This window comes from Microcebus murinus, chromosome 13 (genome assembly GCF_040939455.1).
Source record: "Microcebus murinus isolate Inina chromosome 13, M.murinus_Inina_mat1.0, whole genome shotgun sequence".
Classification (NCBI taxonomy): domain Eukaryota; kingdom Metazoa; phylum Chordata; class Mammalia; order Primates; family Cheirogaleidae; genus Microcebus; species Microcebus murinus.
Window position 1 is genome coordinate 81,906,414 of NC_134116.1, and position 13,125 is coordinate 81,919,538.

Below are 13,125 nucleotides of genomic sequence, written 5' to 3' on the forward strand. Positions count from 1 at the left end.
CTTTTTTACCTGAAATGCTTTTTTTTCAAATTAATTGTGAACTTAATTTGTTTTAATAAAACAAAATTGTGTTTAATGTCTTAAAAGCGATGTGTGGGCATCTTGCTCTGCTTCTCCTCGTGCTGCAGCTCCTCGGAGGGCGGCTCAAAGTAGACGATGAGGTCCTGCAGGCTCAGGATGACGCCCTCGATGGGCAGCACCGTGCCAGCCGGCGTCCCCGAGCCCCGTGGCTTCCCGCTGAAGCTGTCCAGGCCCCTACGGGGATCACGCAGCTGTCAGCCCGTGCTGAGGGCACTGTCACCACGCCACCCCCCTCCGCAGGACTTCCACAGACACACCCAGGGAGACTGGGCCACAGAGAGGGAAAGGCATTGGCCGGGGGTCACATGGTGGCCAAGGGCAGAGCTGGGACTAGGACTAGCCCCAGCACAGGGGGTCATGGAAGCAGGAGTCAGGGCTGGGGAGGTCCGGGGTCAGGGTCTGGGTGTCAGGGAGGAGTGAAAGGTCAGTGTCAGGGGTGTGAAAGGCAGGTGATAATCAGGTTAAAGGTCATGGTTGTCAAGGTCAGATTAAGGGTCAAGTCTATAGAGGTCAGGAGTTTAGAGGTTAGGGGTCATGTGTATGTTAGGGCTGTAGTGTCAAGCAGGCTGGGTGTAGGGAGCCAGGAGCATGGGGTCCCCTGGGCAGAAGGGCTGGCCCTTACTTGATGAACTGGTTGTACAGGCCGGTAGTGCTGTAGATCATGCGGGCGGCCTGGGACGACTCCTGCTGGCAGCGGGTAAGCGACAGTGCGTCGTCCATGTGGCCTTCTTGGTGCAGCATGGCCTGGGAGTGGAGGGGACAGAGGTCAGGAGGGGGACTTTCTGCCCAGACTTTAGCCCCACAGCTGCCCCCACTCCCCAGAATCTCTCTGCCAAGCCCCCATCTGTCTGTCCCTCACAGCTGTCTCCTCTGTGTCTTTCTTTCTCTCTCCTCTGTCCCTCTCTCTGTTTGTTTCTGTCTGTCTGTGTCTCTCTGTCTCTCCTTCTCTTTCTCTGTCCACCTTGCTCATCTCCAGGCCAGACACTCTCCACCTGTGCCTACTACTGACTTCGCATCTCCCTCCTAGAAAGCTCTAACAGCCCCCCAAACTTAGCATGTCCCAGACGGAATGCCTGACCACCTTTCCGTGAGGTGAGACCATCACGGCTGCCAGCTTCACCCCACGCTGACCTCCCCGGGACTTCGCCCCGTCCGCAGCTGGAAATACCATCCACCTGCTGGCGACTCCCACGTGTCCCTCTCTGGCCCAGCCTGGTCTCTACATCCTCGGCTCATGTATCTTCAGGCCCCGCTTTTTGCAAATGAATATGTCCCTGGGCTTCCCACTCATCCACTCAGCAAGTCCTTAGCGGGTGGCTCTATTCTAGGCACTGCGGGTAAAACCCAAGATCTCTGTCCTTCTGAGCTGACATCGACTGTCCCCAACTCAGTTGATGGCACTTCCATCCTTCCAGTTGCACCAGGGCAAAACTTGTGCCATCATCCTCAGCCCCTCCCCCTCTCTCACCCCACAGTCAATCTGTCAGCAAATCCTGTTGGCTCCACCCTCAAAATCCAACCAGAATCTGTGACCTTTTCCCCACTCCACAGTCTGTACCCTGGCCCTGTCCTCTGCCAGTTCCCGTTTGCAGCAGCCTCCTCTCTGGTCTCCCTGCTCCAGCTCTGTCCCCCCACCCCCCAGTCTGTTACCACAGGCAGCCTAGGAACTTTGCGACCCTGAGTCAGGTAAATTCCATGCCCTGCACAACACTCTCGTGGCTCCATCTCACCCAGGATAAAAACAAGACCACCTGATCTCATCTCCTCTGTCCTTGCCTCCTACTACTTCCCCTTTGCTCACCCTGCTCCAGCCACACTAGTTCTTCTTTCTGTTATTGCAACAAACCAAGCTCATGCCAACCTCAGGACCTTTGCACATGCTGTTCCCTCTGTCAAAAGTAGCTTTTCCATGCCTCAGTTGTAAAACTGTGTATTCCTTAATGGCAGTTTATTCACTATTTCTGAGTACTGAAGGAGCAGAGAACAGGGCTGTATATTTTTCTACACACGCATCCAGAACAACTGGGGGTTTAATAATTATTTGCTGAAAGTCATTCTCAGTTGATCACTGTCCTTTTCTCTCTCTGCCTCTATTTTCCTCTGTGTTTCTGATTCCATGTCTATTTGTTTCTACCTTTTTCTGTCTCTGTTTCTCTTTCTCTCCATGTATATATCCCTCTTTGTTTCTTTCTGTCTCTGTCAGTCTCAATTTCCCTCCCAGTTTCTGCCTTTCTCTCAGTCCCATTCTCAAACTCTCGAAGGCTCACGTGTGACCCCTCAGCACCCTTCCTGCCGCTGCCAGCACCCTCACACCTCCCCCTGCCAGGCCCACCTTCTTCTTGAGCACGCCGAGCCGCAGGGCCTTGGGGTCGGGGGCGGCATAGGTGAGCCACAGGCCGGAGGCCACGTGCTGCACAAAGCACAGCGACTCCCCGTACTTGATCTCAGGGGGGCCCATGCCCTCCACGTCCCGCTTGGAGGCCACATCCAACTTTTCCTGCAGGGGGAGGGGACAGAGGTCAGCCCCTTCTGTCTTCGGGACTGCAGGCTGGGGCCAGATCGGGGCTCCAGGTGAGGGAGGACACCCCGACCCCGGCCGACCTTGGAGATGCGGAAGCAGAAGGAAGTGGCCTTGGTGTGGGCCTTGCTGGCATCAACCACCACCAGGCCCTGGTCCTCGGTGAGCGCCAGGTACCACCCGGTGGTGACGTGCCGGACCCGAAATGGCTGGCCCCAGCGAAGGTGGCTCCCGCTCCAGCTGCAGAGGGGCAGGGGGAGGGGAGTCAGAGGACACCCCCCGCCTGGTCCTCCCACTGGCACCACAGTCTTGGTCCAGGCCCCCAAACCTTCCTTGTGACCCCCAAATCCACTTCTCTCTCAGGAACCTCAATCCTCTCTCAGGCCCTCACAGCTTCCTCAGGGCTCCCCAGATGTTGCCAGCGCCCCCAGTTTTTCCAGACCCCTACACTCCCCCCAGTTTTACTCAGGACCCACCCTGATCTCTCCCTCAGAAACACCACCTCCCCTCCCCCAACGTTCTTTTCCTCCAGGGTCCCTGAGGACCTTCCTCTCTCTTGGGGTCTCCGAATTTTCCCATAAGACCCCCAATCTCTTCCTCAGATCTTCCTCCCAGACCCCTGAGGCCCGAGCCCTGCCCCGGCTCCTCCCCAACCCCTGCCCACCTGATTCTCAGTGGCTCCAGCCTCCAGAGGGAGCGGGCATGAGTGCACACAGCTCCGCCCTCGTAGTAGACAACTCAGGGGACACAGAGAGTGGGGACAGAGTTCAGCCTCCCAGAATCTGGTCCCTAACCCCATTCATAGAGTCCTAGCCTGCCCCCCACCTCTAGCCCTAGACCCCAGCCCAAACCTGCGCTGGTCGTCACTGTCCGCAGGGGAAATGGTCACACTCATCCATGTGTCCGTGGAACAGGCGGAGGACGTGGCCCCCTGTCACGTAGCCTGGAGAGGAGCAAGGTGATCACTGTGAGGCTGGAGCCCCAGGAAGGCCCAGGAGCCGAGGTGGAATCAGGGGTTTTGCTCCTCCCCTGTGGGAGGCTGGGGCCGGATTTGGGGGTTTGCAGTTAAAGGTCTGAGTTTCAGAGTCTGATATATAGGCCAAGTCTGAGGCTTCAAGTGGGGATATAAGATTTGGGATCTGAAGTTGGGGACCTAAATTTGGGGATCTGGGTATGCAGGGCTGAGGTTGGGGAGGTTGTGGGCCTGTGGGTGTGGTTTAAGGTTTTGAGTTTGGATTTTTGAGGTTGGGGTCAGAGTGTGTGGTCGGAAGTTTAGGTCTAATGTTCAGTGGTGTCGGGGTCTAAGTTCCAGGACTTGAGATTTGGGGTCTGGGTTTAGAGGTTCAATGGTTGCGTCTGAGGTTGGGTTCTGGGGTGAGGGCTGGAATTGTGATTATTGCTTTTGGAGGTCTGAAGCTGGATTCTGAGGTTTGGGGTCTGGGGTTATAATCTCATGGTTATTGTCTGAAAGTCTGAGCTTTGGGGTATGAGATAGGAGAGATCTAAGCTTTGTAGTTAGAAGTTAATGGGTCTGAGATCACAAACTGTCTGAGGTTTGAGTCTCAGCTTGGGTCTGGTTTAGGACCAGAAGCTTTGGGTGTGAGAGTTGGGGTTGGAGTTTTGGGGTCATGCTTTGGAGTCTTAGCATGGGGATCTGAATTGGGAGTTTGATTTTGGGGATTTTATTTTTTTGAGATTTGAAGTTAAATTTTGGAAGTCTGAGGCTGATGGGCTGAAGTTTAGGGTCTCAGTTTGAGGACCTGAGGTTTTTAATTTGGGGATCTAGGTTTGGGAGGCTGAGGTCTCAGTCTGTGCTTATTGTCTGAGGTATAAACTCTAAATTTAATGTTCTAAGCTTTGCATCAGAGTTTAGGGGTCTGACCTCTAGGACCTGAATTTGGCATTTGAGATTTTGGGACTTAATACTTTGGTGTCTGAGTCTGGGAGTCTCATACTGAGTTTTGGGTTTGGGGGTCTGAGCTCTGGGGTTCTGGATTTGGGGTCAGTTGGAGATCTGAGTGTGAGGGCCCTAATTTGGAGATCTAGGTTTGGGGTCTAAGGTTCCGAGGCTCAGTTTGGGCATGCCTGAGGGATAACACTGAGGGTCTGTTTTGGGAGTCTCAGCTTAGGGAGCAAAAGTCTGGGCCCTCACCCTCTTCGCAGTGAGAGCAGATGGGGTTCATGTTCCACAGTGTCTGCATGAAGGAGGCATCGACCTGGAGCTCCCTGCTGGCCGTCGACAGGTGCTGGGGACAGGCGGGATGTGGTGGTCAGAGACGATTGGGAGGGGGGAGGGGAAGGCAAGAATCCCAGAGTCGGGGGCCAGAAATCAGAGTGTATGCCGGGAAGCCAGCAGATGGGAGACAGAAAATCAGAGGTCACAGATCAGGAAACCAAAATAGAGTCAGAAATGGGGGATCAGAAATCGGAAAATTGGATGTCAGAGGTCAGGAAACTGGAAATTGGGAGTCAGGGCCTTGGGGGTGGGAGACCAGGAGGCCAATCAGCGATGAGGAGACAGGACCCATTCCGTGGGCCCCCAGCCCTGGGGGCAGTAGGAGCCGAGATGGGGGTGGGACAGCTCACCAGGTAGCGCTCGGAGGAGACACTGACAAGGATGAGGTCATCTCCCACGCGGACCTTTTCTCCTTCGGCCCTCTGCTTGGAGGCTGGGTGCATCATCCACCAGCAGGCCTCTCCTGTGGGTGGGGGCGGGGTCCCCAGCCACTGAGCCTCCCAGGCCCTTGGCCCATAATTCTACTGTTGCCACCAGCTCTCTGTCTAACAGGTCCCCATTCCCGCCCTCAGACTCTCTGCCTAGAGCGCCCCCACGTGCTTGCCAGGGTCTCCCAGTCCAGAATGTGCCCAGACTCCACCCCAAAGCCCTCTGCCCCAGGGCAGTCTCAGGTCTGTCCCCTGACTACCTCCAGGTGCCCACCACAGCCCTGCCCCTCCAGCCCCTGCACCTGTGGCATCCTCCTGCAGTCCCACATCGAAGGCCAGCTTGTCAGTCAGGGAGCGGGAGGTGGTGAGGCAGTTCAGGTACTAGGGTTGTAGGGGGAGGTCAGCCCTCCTCTGCCAGGCCCTGCACGCCCTGCCCCCACCCACAGCTCCTCGTCCAGCACTCACCATGCGGCTGTGTGCATGCCGGAGCAGGATGGCATGGCCGTACAGGAGCGTCCTGTGTCCCCCGCCCTGGGATGACTGTGGGGGGGGTGGCAGAGAATAAGCACAGACACCCCCCACACTCTCGAGGCCCCCCATGAGGTCTGGCCTAGTCACAGGTGGGAAGATGCTCCCCGTAAAATACCGTGCTTGGGGCTGGAGGTGAGGAAGCCTCAGCTGATGCTCTCAACAGACTCTCTGCCTCAGTTTCCCTGTCTATGTAAGCAGGGACCGTGTCTCTGAGAAGCCCACTCTGTCCTCCCTGCCTCCTTCATCATGTTGATCAGGCCCCAAAATCACTGAGGGAGGATAAAACCATCTTCCAGGTTCCTGGGGACGCTCAGGAAACCCCAGTATCTCATGTTTCCTGGCCATCAGTGCCCTCTCCTCAACCTGCCCCAACACAGCTGAGCTGCAGCCGGTACAGTCCTAGCAGTCGCTCAGTGTGTGAACCCCGCCCATAGTGACAAGGCGACCACCCCTCCCGAGCACAAGAACACTCGGCCATGGGGGTGGGACACATCTGACTGCCCGATGGCATCATGCCGCCCATCTCGGCTGTCACATGCCCATGCTCTGGGGGGGGGGCATGTGATGGCGCCAAGTGATCACATGGCGGACCCACTCCTGGAACAGAGGGGACCCACGCTTGGGATGGGGGAGGTGAGGGGAGCAGTCCCATGCGGAGAGGATCTGGGATCAGGGTGGGGGAGAAGATGGCAAGGAGGAGAAAGGTGCAGGAGGGGGGCTGAGCCCCCACCGCTTCCTTCCTGCCTGCCTGGCCTGTTCTGGGCTCCACAGCCCCTGACAACTGGGGTGGGGAGGAGCCCCAGCCCCCATGTGCAGGATGTGGGCCTGAGAGGTGGGCCTGGGGTCAGGAGGTTGGAAGGACAGGTGACACCCAAGGCCAGACCTACCCACTTATCCAAATTGAGGGCCTGTGGGGCAAGGCAGAGAGAGGAAGAAGAGCAGATGGTGAACGACCCCAGGTCCCCAGGTCCTTGCACCACCCCTGCCTCTGTACCTGTTCCTGGTGGGAGCCTCACCTCCACGCCGGCCTCCACCGTGTTGGCCAGCATCTCCGGCAGGGCTCGCACGGACAGGGACTGCTCCAAGACGAAGCAGTAGATGGCCAGATCGGGGGGCACATTCTGGGTAGTGAGATGTGAAGGGGAGTCTGAAGACCCCCAGCACTATTCCCTGGCACACCCCCTCCCCACATCCCTGAGACGCCCAGACCCTGCCCCAATGCCACAAGAAGCCCCTGGCCTCTGCCACCCCCCTCAGACACACTGAATCTGCACCTCTCCTGTGCCTCCTCCCTCAAACACTAAGCCCCTCTCAGACTCCACAGAAGCTTCCACACCACCTTCGAGTTCAAGTCCCCATGTCCCACCCAATGTCGCAGGAAGCCTCAGCCCTGTGCCTCCCCGCTCCGACACACTGAGCCTGCTCCACGACAGGCAGCGCCTGCTCCGTGCACCCCTGCACACGACCCCGACCTCTCCAGTCCCCAAGGAAGCGCCCCTCCTGCCTCCGCCATCAGTCCCCGTTCCCGCCTTCGCCCTGAAACGCCTGTGAACGCTTCGCAGACGCTGGAGGGCCTGACATGCCTCCCTCCTCGGTCTCGCACCCCAGTCGCCTCGACCCTGGACACCCTCCCCTTCAGGGGACCCGAGACTCCGGCCCTCAGACCCCACTCACCCCGAGCCTGAGCCCTCCTCCCCCTCAGATTCCACGTCCCGGTCCCCCAGGTCTCCTCCTCTCGGCCCTCAGCCCCCAGACCCCTCCACAGTCAGCCCCTCTCTAAGGGGCTTGCCTCGAGGCCCTCTGCCACCCGTGCCCCTGGCCCCTGAGACCCCAGCTGCCCCCACCCTTAGAACCCCAAGCCTCAGACCCTGGGATCGCCTTCCCTCAGACCCTGCTGTCTAGGACCCTCCAGCGCCCGCCCCGCCAGATGCCTGATGCCTTCCCCCCTCAAACAACCAGTCCCCTCTTCATTGGACCCAAGGTCCTAAGCCCTGCTCCTTTCCGGCCCCTCCCCCTGCCCTTACCCCTCCCTCTGCCTTCCCCCTCCCCCTGCCCTTACCCCTCCCTCTGCCTTCCCCCTCCCCCTGCCCTTACCCCTCCCTCTGCCTTCCCCCTCCCCCTGCCCTTACCCCTCCCTCTGCCTTCCCCCTCCCCCTGCCCTTCCCCCTTCCCCTGCCCTTCCCTCCTGAGACCCCGCCCCGGCCCCTCCTTCTGACCCCTGCCCTTTCCTCCTGAGACCCCGCCCCCAGCCCCTCCCTCTGACCCCTGCCCTTCCTTCCTGAGACCCCGCCCCGGCCCCTCCCCCTGACCCCTGCCCTTCCCTCCTGAGACCCCGCCCCGGCCCCTTCTTCTGACCCCTGCCCTTTCCTCCTGAGACCCCGCCCCGGCCCCTTCTTCTGACCCCTGCCCTTTCCTCCTGAGACCCCGCCCCCAGCCCCTCCCCCTGACCCCTGCCCTTCCCTCCTGAGACCCCGCCCCGCCCCTTCTTCTGACCCCTGCCCTTTCCTCCTGAGACCCCGCCCCCAGCCCCTCCCCCTGACCCCTGCCCTTCCCTCCTGAGACCCCGCCCCGGCCCCTTCTTCTGACCCCTGCCCTTTCCTCCTGAGACCCCGCCCCCAGCCCCTCCCTCTGACCCCTGCCCTTCCTTCCTGAGACCCCGCCCCCCAGCCCCTCCCTCTGACCCCTGCCCTTTCCTCCTAAGACCCCGCCCCGAGCCCCCTCCTAGACTCTCAGGCACCTGCGCTTTCTGCGCTCCCACACACCTGCAAGGAAAGCTCCGGATCAGCGGCCCCACCCTGGCCTCCCACACCTCCCTGTGCACAGGGCTGCCCCAGGCAGGGGCTCTCTCCAGGCCCCTGCCCCTCTGTCCTCAGACTTCGACCCCTACCTACCTCAGCCCCTCGCCCCTATCTCTCTTGTCGCCCTCCCCACTTTCCCTCCTGCCAGCGCCCCCTTTCGGACTCCCGCCCCTCCCTGCCGCGGACCTGGGCGTTGCTGGTGGGCTCCAGGAAGCAGAGGCGGTTGCCGAAGCCCTCGGCGGCCAGGCAGAGCTTGAGCTGCTCCTTGAGCACGGTGGCGCTGCACTGCAGGACCACCTCGTCGTCCTGCGGGGGACCGAGGGGTTCAGGGTCTCAGGTGGGGCCTGGCCCGGACACCACGGACATACCACAGGCCACTGCTCCCCTCCCCCTTATCCTTATGAAAAAGACTGCAGCGAATAACACCCACCCGCACCAGCCAGGGGCGGCGCTGAGCCCTCCACCACCTACTCCTAACATTCCTATGAGATAGGTCATCCTCATTTTAAAATGGGGAAACTGAGGCTCAAAGGGGGACACTGATTGGCCAAGGCCACACGGCTGGTAACAGGAGGCGCTGGGATTTGGACCCAAGTCCACTTGGCTCCTAAGGCCTCCTGCAAAGTGATCCACTGGAGGGTGGAAAGTATGAATCCCTCCTTCAAAAGCAAGCGAAATTGCTTTTTAAGCTCATTTTTCTCTAAGTTCTCTCTTTTGCGTGTTGTTTTAATAATAGAGTGCTAGTTTTATATTTAAAAAAAAAAATAAAAGCGATGTGTGTAGAATGAAGTGTTTATCCTGCCACCAACATTTACATATCACATCTAATACAAGGTTGTAGGTAACAGATGGTGACAATATGCTGTTGGTTAACATAGTGGAATAACATCTTCAGTAACTTTCATCCTAATATGCTTTAAATTTTAAAGAATTTGAAGAATATCATTTATATAGATTATATTTTGATCTTTGTATATATTTGTAATTTGCACTGTATTGAATTTCTCTAAAACATTATAGCTTCTTGTTGAAAATCTTCCCATGAAAATCCTCTGGGTTTTATTCTCTTTTACTCATGCTAGACCTAATAATATGTAATTTTTTTCTACCAAATTTTATGAAATATTCTTTATACGACCTGTTTAGAGACTGTAAAAATTTTTATGAAATTTAATTGTGCTCACAACATAATTTGAGAGTTTGAGTAATTTGACAGTGGGTTATTTTGGGTTATTTTGACATTTATATGAAGTGGACAAACACTAGATAGTACTAGGTGTTCAATAGATATTCCATAAATCGCAGTAAGTGTTCTTGGAGCAAGTTTTGGGCTCCATGTAGGAAACAGAAAATAGCCATATATGGAAATGGCACTGATTCTTGAAATGGAATGGGGACACCTGTTCCCAGGCCACACAATTGACTCTGAATTTAGAAGGAGGCATTCTGCTTCTTTCTTTTCCTAATTATTTTCAGTTCTTTGCTGACTCTCTTATGTTTATCCCCAGCTACACATGCATCTCAGTCCTTCTGTTGCTTTCCTGTGTTATTGCTAACAGACTAATCCCATTTGTCCCCACCGTATGTCATTTTCCACAATACATTATAGATTTTGTCAAGAAGTTGTGATTTATGTTCAATGTGGTGAAAATTAGTTTTTATCTGGTGGGTTTGAGACCATTTATAGGGTATAAATGCAACATTCTGATCGCTTCATTTAGATAAGAAGGAAGATGCAGTGTCCTTCAATCAGAGGGTTAAATTAGGCAGTTTGCATTATTTGTGTTTGTAAAGATACTTTATATTAGGTCCTGTCCCAAAGTGTGGTGAATATTAAATCAGTTAGACTAGGTACAGCATTAATAACAGTGGACCTTAATATCTTATAAATGATATGTGAAGAAACACATAAGAATTTGGAAATTTCTTAAGATTCTTAACATACCTTAGAAATAACATCTTTAGGAGATTTAATGGTAAATGATTTTTAAATTTAGTGTTTTTTATGAAATACTTATATCTTATGCTTCTATGCAGAATTTTTTGGTTGTGAGCATGCATACTAAGCGTTGGAAAATAATAGAGTGATGTGCATGGATTTAAAATTTGGAATGATTTTTCTTTTCCAGATTGATATCACAATCTCAGGGAATTTCTCACTCATTATTACATCTTTCTTTATATTAATGGAAGCAGTTCACAGTCCACTGTTTTCCTTCTTAGCCACATAACTGTAGACAACTCCTTGTCCATTCTCTCTAAAAAGTAATCTCAAAGATAATAGAAGGTTATGGATTGAAACATTCCTTCAGTGATTTTGGGTGCAAACTTGTTTTTCATGTTCTCAGAGAGGCCAGAGATGGAACTGTTAGCATCAGCTGGTATTTTGGTATCTTCCCTACAATCACAATGAGTACCAGGAAATCCAGATTTCCTGAGGTTAAAATAAAAGCCCTAATGTATCTTGAACACTGCCATGTTCTTTCCTGGGTACTGTACATGCTGGTAAATATCTGAATTCTTGTACTTTTGACTGACAAATGGAATGCCAGAAACATTATATAATCTACAGATTTTTATGCAGATTAGGTAAGTTTATGACACAGTATTTGGAATACTTCAATCCTACTGTGATATTTTTAAAATGAATATATTCAATTTAAATTGACAGATGAAATTGTATGTATCAGTCATATGAAGTGATATTTTGAAGAATGTATACAGGCCAGGTGTGGTGACTCACGCCTGTTATCCTAGCACTCTGGGAGGCCAAGGCGGGCAAATCCTTTGAGCTTAGCAGTTCGAGACCAGCCTGAGTAAGAGTGAGACTCTGTCTCTACTAAAAAAAAAAAAAAAAAAAAAAATTGAAATTAGCTGGACATCTAAAAATGTATATAGAAATAAAACTAGCTGGGTATGTTGGTGCATGCCTGTAGTCCCAGCTACAGGGGAGGCTGGGGCACGATTGCTTGGCTTATGCCACAGCGTTCTAACCCGGGTAATGGAGAGGGACTCTGTCTAAAAAAGCAAACAAAAAAAAGAATATATAAGTTGTAAAACATTCAGTAGCAAATGCTTAACATCAATTGTCTTAGGATTTTTTTCAAAGGTACAACATATCATTTACTATAACCACCAGAATGAACAATTGATCTCTTAAACGGATTCCTCCTATCTAACTGTAAATATGTATCCTTTGACAGACATCTCCCTTCTAAAAACTCGGGCCTCTAGTAACATCATTCTACTCTGTACTTCAATGACATAACCCTGTTTAAATCCCACATATGCAGGAGATCATGGGGTGTTTTTATTTGTGTATGTGGCTCATTTGAATTAGCATAGTGTCTTCCAGGATCATCCATGTGATGGAAAATGACAGGATTTTCTTTTTATGACTAAATAATATTCCTTTGTGTTTGTAAAACACAGTTTCTTTATCCATTAGTTCAATTATGGACACTTAGGTTGATTCCATAGCTTGGTCACTGTGAATAGGGCTACAATCCACAGGGGAGTGCAAATGGCACTATGTCTCTTCAACATGCTGATTTCATTTTTTGATACCTACTTAATAGTTTGACTTTTGTCATTTGTTTTATTTTTAATTTTTTAAGTATAGACACACCAACAGCATGCATGTGTATTGTCCAGTGATGTGCCTCTTTCCTGCCCAAGCATGTAGCTGAGGTACATGTTGATTGTCACATCCAATCTGTCACCCCAGGTGATAACACACCATTAGGAGGCCTGATGAAAGTCCCAGACACTGCACTCATTACCCAAGAACAAGATCTGGGGAACTGGTGATCATCCCAACCACCCACCAGAGCCTGTGCACATGCCGACCATTAAGGGATCTGAAGAAAAGTGTGCAACACCCAGCATTGTCCCCCAGAGTTTGAGAATGCTGCTAGGGATGTGGGGATTGCTGTAATTCACAGGTCTCAGAATGCACACACACTCACAGGGCCTATTAACAGACCCACAATGCCTGCTGCTGGCACCCAACCATGACATCCTGAGGCCTGTGAATGTCCCTGCCCCACCGATGACATCCTGCACACTCTGAGACTATCAGGGGGCCTGAAAATGGCTACCTCGCCCTCCACTGCCTCTCCTAGAGCCTGACTGTGATGTTCAGGGACCTGGGAATTGCCCCAGCTGCTCAACCACCACTGTCATCTGTGCAGTCCTCCTGGGGGTCTTAGGAGGAGCCCACTCAGATTGTCACCACCACAACTGGCAGCATACACAAAAACACACCACCTGGATACGAGGAAACTAGATCACTCGGCTTGTAGCCACTGCCACTAACACTAGTGCATGACACATGTGAGCCTGGGGTTTGGCCCAACACCTCTATTGCTATAACACATATAATGCATGCTACCTAGAGCCCGAAATTCAGCAACTCCTCAACCAATCTCCCAGCTCACTGCTGGCACTGAGGACAGAAAAACAATCCACCTGGATTCAAAAGAATAAACCCAAGTGGCCGGGCGCAGTGGCTCACACCTGTAATCCTAGCAC

General features: G+C 53.2%; 1 protein-coding gene across 1 annotated transcript in view; it reads right to left on the bottom strand.

Moving 5' to 3' along the window:
• Positions 1-80: 80 nt before the first annotated feature.
• The window catches only part of LOC105878804 (uncharacterized), a 44,871-nt gene continuing 31,826 nt past the window's right edge, over positions 81-13,125 (bottom strand). Inside the window, 13 exon segments of the mRNA XM_076009396.1 lie at positions 81-255; positions 704-825; positions 2,414-2,578; positions 2,683-2,839; positions 3,264-3,371; positions 3,451-3,486; positions 3,488-3,542; positions 4,752-4,845; positions 5,186-5,298; positions 5,566-5,644; positions 5,729-5,803; positions 6,811-6,915; positions 8,779-8,898. Of these exon segments, the coding sequence (XP_075865511.1) occupies positions 81-255; positions 704-825; positions 2,414-2,578; positions 2,683-2,839; positions 3,264-3,371; positions 3,451-3,486; positions 3,488-3,542; positions 4,752-4,845; positions 5,186-5,298; positions 5,566-5,644; positions 5,729-5,803; positions 6,811-6,915; positions 8,779-8,898 (1,404 nt within the window).